Source organism: Thunnus thynnus, chromosome 16 (genome assembly GCF_963924715.1).
Source record: "Thunnus thynnus chromosome 16, fThuThy2.1, whole genome shotgun sequence".
Classification (NCBI taxonomy): domain Eukaryota; kingdom Metazoa; phylum Chordata; class Actinopteri; order Scombriformes; family Scombridae; genus Thunnus; species Thunnus thynnus.
Window position 1 is genome coordinate 8,260,720 of NC_089532.1, and position 8,807 is coordinate 8,269,526.

At 41.1% G+C, this 8,807-nt stretch overlaps 1 protein-coding gene across 2 annotated transcripts in view; it reads right to left on the reverse strand.

Annotated features, from left to right (window-relative positions):
- The window catches only part of trim9 (tripartite motif containing 9), a 44,783-nt gene extending 41,408 nt beyond the window's left edge, over positions 1–3,375 (reverse strand). The window contains exon 1 of one of the 2 annotated variants that reach the window (XM_067614394.1): positions 1,651–3,375. In XM_067614394.1, the coding sequence (XP_067470495.1) occupies positions 1,651–2,487 (837 nt within the window). In that variant the 5' untranslated portion in view covers positions 2,488–3,375. The remainder of the gene's footprint in view (positions 1–1,650) is intronic. The other variant, XM_067614395.1, reaches the window with a different exon arrangement.
- Between the last annotated feature and the right edge of the window lie 5,432 nt (positions 3,376–8,807).

An 8,807-nucleotide genomic window follows, 5' to 3' on the forward strand; every position in this document is an offset into this window, starting at 1 on the left:
TACAGTGATCAATCAGATTCCATTACTCACTACAGTATATGTGTTTCCACCCAGTACCATATGAGTATGCTGTAGTACAAGTGACACATGAGAAACTATATCCGCAGGACATGGAACAGCTTCTCATTTTTTTCCCCGATGAGCTGTGTGAGGAACACCCCGAAGCTCCAAAACATGCCCGTTCCCAACGCTGCCAGCTCCGAGCTCTCTGCCATCTGTTAGGGCTCTGTAGGCAGCAGCTTCAGATGACAGGTCAGAAATAAGCAGGTGCCACGATGCGAGCCAAAAACAGGGCGACAGGCTGGATATTGACATCAACATTCCTGGTACTACCGATTGGTTTCTAACAAATTTACTCCTTTAGCCCTTTTTCCCCATTTTAGATCCGAGGAAGATGAAGCAGAAAAGGTTGTCAACTTTTCAAGTGATGGCAATTTGATGTGAGCGAAATGTTTGACCCCTTGCTGATTTTTCCATCAATTTCACAATTGCCCCAAACATCTGAGGTGACACACTATCACACCACCATCTAAAGGGAGATGATTGGACTGGAGGTCTGTTATATGGCTGTTTTGGATTCAATTCTGACTGTAAATGACAAGGACTGCTTATCTTCATTAAGAAAGCAGAGCAGTGTGTGTGTTTTTATGCATTGCTTGTGCACAAAAGCTCAACACATTCACCATTTTTCTGTTTTTTCGCATAGAAACACGGAGACACCATTACTACACAATGCTCTTCCTGTGTGTATGTGGGTGTTTGTGAGTAGCAGAGAGCTTCTATATCTAGCTCTACATCCTCCCTCTGCTCTAGAAGCTGGAGTGTGGAGGTGAGGGTTGCTGGTGCGGAGGTGTGGATAAACTCAGCTGTGCCTTCTGAAGCACAGTGCCTCCCTGCCCACAGCATCCCGGTGTCCAAAATAGTATCTCAATCCACACCAAAGACCCCGGATTCTGTGCTTCACTGCTGGGTCTTATTAAAGCATAGCTCCAATATTAGCCGTGCCTAATGATCTCAGGGTCGCCTGTGAGCTGTCAAAGCAACACAGATGAAGTGGAACATATATATAGAGGGAAGGATTCCTCTGTGTGGAGGCTCAGGGGGGGGACAAATGGTTCAAGAGCTGAAATCCTGCCAAAATCTCTGAGCAACAAGTTCGTCATTTAAAGGCAAACATACAGGAGTGCAGATGTGATAGAGGCTGTTTCCTGTTGATAAAATAGGCCTGCTGCTTTTCTGGTTGTCCACTCGTGAACAGAATTTCAAATAGAGGTGCCTCCTCCTCCTCCTGACAGCTTTGCGCACCAAAGACACCGGAGTTCCCAGTCTGGAGAGACGTGCGCATTTATTTTCTTTGCCTCGTGAATGAAATGAATGAAATGCGTGCTGGAGAGGAAATTCATTCACTTATGCGGTGCTTTGCAGAGAATTAATTTAAATCCAGTGTGACAGAATGAACATTCATAAAGCTCCTTATATCTACAGGATGCTAAGCGGAGCTGACAAGATAGCGCAAATAATTTTCAAGGCGTACTTGTTGCTCAGCTCAGAGGATGATGAATCATGGTGAATAAAAAAAAGCTACACACACATAATGAAATGCAAACAGCAAATACAGATTTTGCAGTTTAATAATTTTTACGCACGTACCTTGTGCAGTTTCCACATTGCGCCCAGAGCTTTGACTTCATGTGTGCCGTGTTTGCCTTCTTCCAAACACTGATAACACACGGGCATCTTACACTGTACACAGTACATGCTTAGATTCTCCAGTTCGTGCTCTGTACATGTGGAGATTTTACGCGGACTCGTGCGGCGACTTATCCGCCCCTGCGCCGGGGGCACCAGGCGATGCTTTGCGAGGGGACCGCGGGGAGGATGGCACCGCAGGCGGCACGGGTCGCAGTAGAAGACGTCGCACTGCTCGCACATCACAGTGGCCTCCTTCGGACTCTTCTCGCAGAGCTGGCATTTGAGAGCGGCCGCTTTGCTCTGCTGATACCTGTCCACAACACCCTCCAGCACCCGGTTCTTGGGGAATCCGCGGAGCCCCCGGTCGTCCAAGATGAGGCTGCGGTGACACTGCGGACAAGTGATGCAGGAGTTGCGGGGGATCGGAGGTAAGGAGCCGGGCTGTGGTAGAAGATGCTGTTGCGGAGGAGGCTGGGGGACAGTCGGGGGGAAAACCCGCACCCCGTTTGGTGATTTTTGGCAAGGGGTGGTCGGAGCGCTGACGAAGCCCCCATAAGATCCGTAGCCACTGTCCGCCTCGCTGTACAAACTCATTTTATCCAAATCAAGATAATCATAATCGGAGACGCCGGATCCGGAGGCTCGGCTGCTCTGTGGAGATTCCGCGTCGGGGGTTTGCACAAGAATATTCCGAGCACAAGCCAAGCAAATGTTGTGGGAGCATGGCAATATGATGGGCTCCCGGTAAAAAGAGCCGCAAACAGGGCATTTTAACTCTTCCTCCATTTCATCCATGGCAGCTTCCGTGAGGTGAGAGATTCCTCTGTGGCGCGCAAACACAAACAGGAGAAGTTGCAGCAGCAGAGCCTCGGCTGATCAGTCTTGCGCTGTTTGTGCGTAAACGCTGCTCCAGTCGCGTCCTTACTGCGATGACTGCAAGTGCAACCTTGACCAAAGGAAAAGGCATCAGCACCGAGGAGGCAGACTCCCCGATACGACACACTGTTCACCAATAGACACACAGCATCACCTCAGCCCGGGTTATCATTGGACAACCGGTGGATTCCAAACAACCATTGGATAACACGACTGTCAGTGTAGAGTTGGTCTGTTAATGAGCTTTACAGCGAGATACAATAACAGATACTGTGTCTGTAGACATAACTGAACATGCAACACCTACTTAATTGTTTAGGGGATTATGAGGAACAACAATGAGAGACTATAGTATTACTTTGAATAGAGAATAAATTAATAAATCGTGCCAGTGCGCACACACAATAACATTAGATCATTCTTTGTTTATATGATGCTATGAGGACAATCAAAACCAAAGAAAATATTGTGTTTTGTTGGAGGGTACTCTCTTAATCCGATTAGTCTGGAGGTGGAAGAGCAGCAACTACAATGTAAACATGAACATGAGTTACAAATCCTGCATTCAAGCCCCCATGATACTGCATATTAAGAGTATGATATTATTGTATATCACATTATTGGATTGTTGTTAGTGATGCATTGATGTCTAGGCAGCATTTTACTGTTGTAGCTGCAGTTCTAACTAATATAATTTAAAATACACTGCTTGGTAGTGAATTGATCGTGTTTTATAAGCTCATCACATGCTTTGAATGCCAAATCTTTATCAGTCAATTAGCTGTCACTATTACTGAATATATTGATTATTTTGTTTGATTAATCAGTGGACAATTTTGTCAATAGAATGTCAAGAAATAATGAAAAATGTCCATCACAAGCTCCTGAAGGTGACAATCATTATCTTCCATCCAATTATAATCAATTTACAATACAAAACAGGGGAAAGCAGAAACACTCACATCTGATAAGCTGAAATAGGATGTTTGGCATTTTTTGTTTGATAAATGATCTGATTGATTAACTATTGAATCTTTTCAGCATTATAAATCAGTGAAAAAAATCTAGCAGAGTAAAAAGTGTAATATTTCCCCCTGAAATTCTCTTTTCTATCCTTTATTTATCCTGGTAAAAAGTCTCATTGAGTTTAAAATCTCTTTTTCAAGAGAGACCTGGCCAAGAGAGCAGCATAAACAGTGTTAAAACAATAAATACAAACAACATAAACAGGGTAAGACAACTGTCACAGACTACAAACAAGAAATGTCCAGTTGATATGCAAATGTGGTGGAATAGTCATTAAGCATAAAAGTTTAAATATTCAAGTGAAGTACAAGTATCTCAAAACTGTTAAATGTACTTCGTTACTTTCCACTAGAACTGTAAAGATTTGTTGATTAATCGATCGACAGAAAATGAATCAGCAACTATTTTGATAATCTATTAATCGGTTTAATACATTTTTACGCAAAAATGCTTAAAGTTTGCTGGTTTCCACTTCTCAGATGTGTTGATTTCATGCTTTTCTTTGTAAAACATGACATTAAACTGAAAATCTTTGAACTAAACAAGACATCTGAAGACTTTTTATATTATAGCAGCTATTTCTCACTATTTTCTGATATGACCAAATGATTAATCAATTATTCGAGAAAATAATAGGCAGATTAACCGATAATGACACTAATTGTTTGTTTCCACTGCAGGTTTTATCTGACTGACAGGAACAGGAAATACTATTTTTAAACAGTTAATCCAGGATCTGCATAAATGCCCAAATAGCTTCGCATAGCCGCTGCTTAGTATAAACTCGCAGGGTTTTGATTGTTTGTTAGTTGAAAATCTTCTCCTCTCAGCTGCCGGCGGAGCAAAGATCGCTCCTGTGGGAGATTGAAAACATGGAAACTGACACCTTGCGAGATAAGATAGAGCAACAGCAGCTCTTCACTGCATTCAAAAGAGGTTTTCTTTCAGTATCCAGAGCCTCGGCCAAATACCTCAGTCATCACTGAGACATCCATGGCAACATGAGCTCCCGTTTTAGTCCTCAGCGAGGCTGTTGATGGGGAAATTAAATGATATAATCCCTTTTAACGGAATGCCTGTTTCTCAGACCCATGGAGGGCAATGTGAGGCCACTCGGTGGGATTACATTTGCATATTTTCTAAAGCAGTTTGAGAATGAGAAGAGCATTAATATGGATGTCTTTGTCGAATGAAGATAGTCAGTCAGGCGTTCAGTAATGTGTTAAATGAATCAGAACGTATGGTTGCTGATAAACATATCAAAGTGGACATTTGTATCATCTCGATGAGATCCTGTTATAATGTTGATTCAAAAGAAATACTCATAAGCAAATCAAACTCTACAATGATCCTCATGTAAACATAGACATATTTCCTTTGTCATAACATGAAATATTCACCTGAAAACCGAAAATTGTACATCTGATCGTCACTTCTTCAACACTATCAACACATTTGGTGTTTAATTACTTCCAGATCCTCCTGTGATGACATTGTTCTTGCTCATAATTCTCTAAGATTTGAGAAAATATACAACAAATGGCAATTTTATCCATGTAAATATCTCCCTGGAATTAAGCAAATACATTGTTGATTCAAACCAAATGTTTGTAACAAGACCATTAGCTATTTTTGGATGTGTGCTTGCTGACGCCTCCAGCATGATGACATTGTTCTACTGTGTAATCTCCTCAGTTTGGGGCCACACTGCATCTTCCTGTTTGCTGCCTTCGAGCAGACAAGTGGCCAATCCTCCTAAATCTCTATTTCATCTTTTTTTTTTCCTTTTCTTGTAGCAGTGCCAGATCTCTCCTGCTGCCAGGACAGACACACCATCCGGCTCTGAGAGAAAATCTTCACAGATTTCTTTTTACTTTTAAGCGATCACATCCCAGAATGCTCCTTAAATTCGTCATAAAGCTCGTGCGTTTTTGACGACCTGGAGAGCAACACAGAAGACATCAATAGGACAAACGTAAATAGCTTCTGATTACTTGGCTGGTGATGATGTAACAATATCACATTAATTTCACATTAAGTCAGTCAGCAATAGTTTGACATTTTGGGAAATAGGCTTTTGCTTTAACCAAGAACTAGGTGCAAGGATCAATAACGCCCTCATGCATGTCCATTAAATATAAAACTACAGCCACCAGCTGATCAGCTTAGCTTGAAGGTTGGTGTCTTTCTTTTTAGCATTTCCAAAACCCCAAATACAAGAGCAGAAGTGTAAAAAGTGGATTTAAACTGTGTGTTTTTTCTGCTCTAACCTTAGCAGCAAACGTTAGCATGTTTGGCTATACCTGACTTAATACAGTAGTAAAGCATAACAGCACTTGATCTGGGAAATACAGCGCATTTATAAGATCAAGGAGCATTTTATGCTACATTAGTTTGTGGGTTTATTGGTTATGTTTTAAGAAAGCACAGTTTACAATTGTAAATCAACTTTGTAGTATTTCCCAACTGTTTGTAGGCTGGTCCAGGATACTATATCAGAGTTTAAGCTAACGTTAGCGGCGGCTCTATCCTGCTCTTTATTGGATATGGGTAAGTTTAGTTTAGTAAGTTTACACTAGCGTGTTCGCCAAACACATTTGTAACTCCTCATCCTAAAAGCCTTTTTTCTTGAAAACCTCATTACTTTTAAGCTAATATATTTAATACAATTAAATATTAATTAATTATTGATTAAATATTTAATAATATAACATATACAACACATTTGTCATCACCTTATTGTGTACCAATAGCTAAAACAGCCTTTCATACTCTGATAACTGATATCCTATTGGTCTGAATTTCTGGAATAATCCTTACCTGTCTTGTGTTCCTAAAAGAATCACATTTCAAGAGAAAATACACCACTCAAAGGAAACATAACACTCTGAAAAAGCTATTTCATTGTAGCTTTAAATTTGTTTGCTCTCGAGATGCCCATTAATGCAACATCCTTCAGTACCTAAATATCTTACATACCAGAGGAAAAGCCCCCATTATTAGTTGAAACAGTATTCAGCTCACAGTTCAATCGTCCTGCTCGGAGCTCATGTAATTTATTGGAGTCTGCCCCTCCATCGATAAGGGATAAAGTGTCCTTTGTGTGTTGGACTGAGTCTATTAACTCCTCTTACCGAGGACTCCCTCTGCAGCCCCAGAGGCATCAAGCCATCTGTGTAAAGAAGTACACAGACTGCAGGAGCTTTACGGTACACAGCTCAGGCTAGATAGCAATCTCTATGGGACACACTGGTTATATTGTCAAGATATGGATAGAAGCGGCTGGTGTTTTTGTTTCTGAGCTCAAGCTTAAGAGAAGTTGTGGTTTTATACCTCTTTAAAGGATTAAGTTACTGTAATTTGGGTGAAATGATGATTATCCTGGGTCCCAAATTACACAGCAAAGCAAACATACTCTCTGAACAACCCTCTACGCTTCTTTTGTTTTGAATTAAAGATAAAGAAATGGAGTCAAAATTGCTTTATTGTCAATGGGGATTGACTAGTGGATGGATTTGGTTGAAAAGTAAAAGTTTAGAGTTAGCAAAGACATGTTGTATCAATACAATTTCAATAACGATATCTCAACAACAATATGTGTATCACAATATGTAACATATATGTCTAAAAATGTGTAATTTTCAAACAAAATTTAGTCTAGTTCTGAGCCAAAACCACCCAAAACATGCTTACTGTGTTGCCATGCAGTATAAACTACATGGTCAAAACATTACACAAATACATCATTGTTGAACATATCCTTCCAAAACCATCTGCTTTAATATGCTGCTCCTTCACTCTTCTGGGAGGGCTCTCTGTAAGATTTTGGAACCTGGTTATAAAATGCCAGCTATTTGCCAGTTATGCCAGTTATGCCAGTTATTTGCTCCCATTCAGCCACAAGAGCTTTGGTGAGGTCAGACACTGATGTTGGGTGACGAGGCCTGGCTCGCAGTCAGTGTTACCCTTCATCCCAAAGGTGTTGGAAGGTTTTGAGGTCAGGGCCGTGTGTGCGCCAGTCAAGTTCCTCCACGTCAAACTGAGGAAACCATTTCTTTATGAACCTGGCTTTGTTCAACGCAGCACTGTTATTTTTAAACGAGAAATGTCCTTCCTCTAATTGTTGCAACAGTTTGTAAGCACACTATTGTGTAAAATATATTTGTATGCTGTTGCATTAACGTTGCCCTTAATTGGAACTAAGGGGCACATTTCCAGGTCTATTGTTATAATCGTCTGGGGCTGGGTGTATCTGTGCATGATTTACAGTCCAATTAACTCCTTATTTATCTTATACCGGCTCTTTATGCAGCTTCTCGGTTCAGCCTCTGTCTGAAACAGGCCGTTCTAGCTCCTGTCTCTTTAACCCGATTGGTTAGCCTCTGGAAGCTAGCCCTCTGCAGACTTCCAGTAGCCTTGAAGACTATGTAAACAAACAACAGTAGTAAGATCTCATTCTTGTTTCTCATCATATACTAGAAATGGAAACTTCTCAAATACATCCGTACATGTTTGAGTCTGAATCCGATCCGAAACATGTGAGAGGACAACGTGACCAACCCGTGCAACAAAGACTATGTAACATTTGTGGGTGTGTGTGAAGCAATCTGACATCAGTTTGATGGGGAAGTAGAGGTAACATTACAACTAAAGTATTCAGAACACGTTGATGCCTGGGCTCTTGACTTTCAGGGAGCATTTTTACATACGTTCACCTCAAAGTTTGGACCTTTAACCATGTTTAACATACATCCAACATCATAACAGTGTAAAAAATCACATAAAGCTTTAATTGCAGTTATCTGATGGAACTCAGGTCTCTTGTATGAAAGTCAGACTTATTACCATTCTGACCTCCACACCATTATTTTCTGCCTCACTACATACATGGCACACTACTTCCTGAACAGTGGCACTGGACATGAATCATGAATCATCCAATATGGATGTAATTCTCAGGGACACTGAGCTAATATACTGTTCCCAAAGTTCATGGCTTCATCTAACCTTCAGAAACTATTGAATCAAACCTTTGCCTATAGATCACACGCATGTTCACCTCCAGTAACCTTTCCTTATACAACAGCTCTCACATTATCACCATCTGCTATTACGGTTCTCTGTAGCAGAACGGGCATCTTGGATGACAAAAGCCCAAAGTCACTCTGCTGACTTACTGACATCTCAGTGCAATGCGGCATCTTCGGCAACTT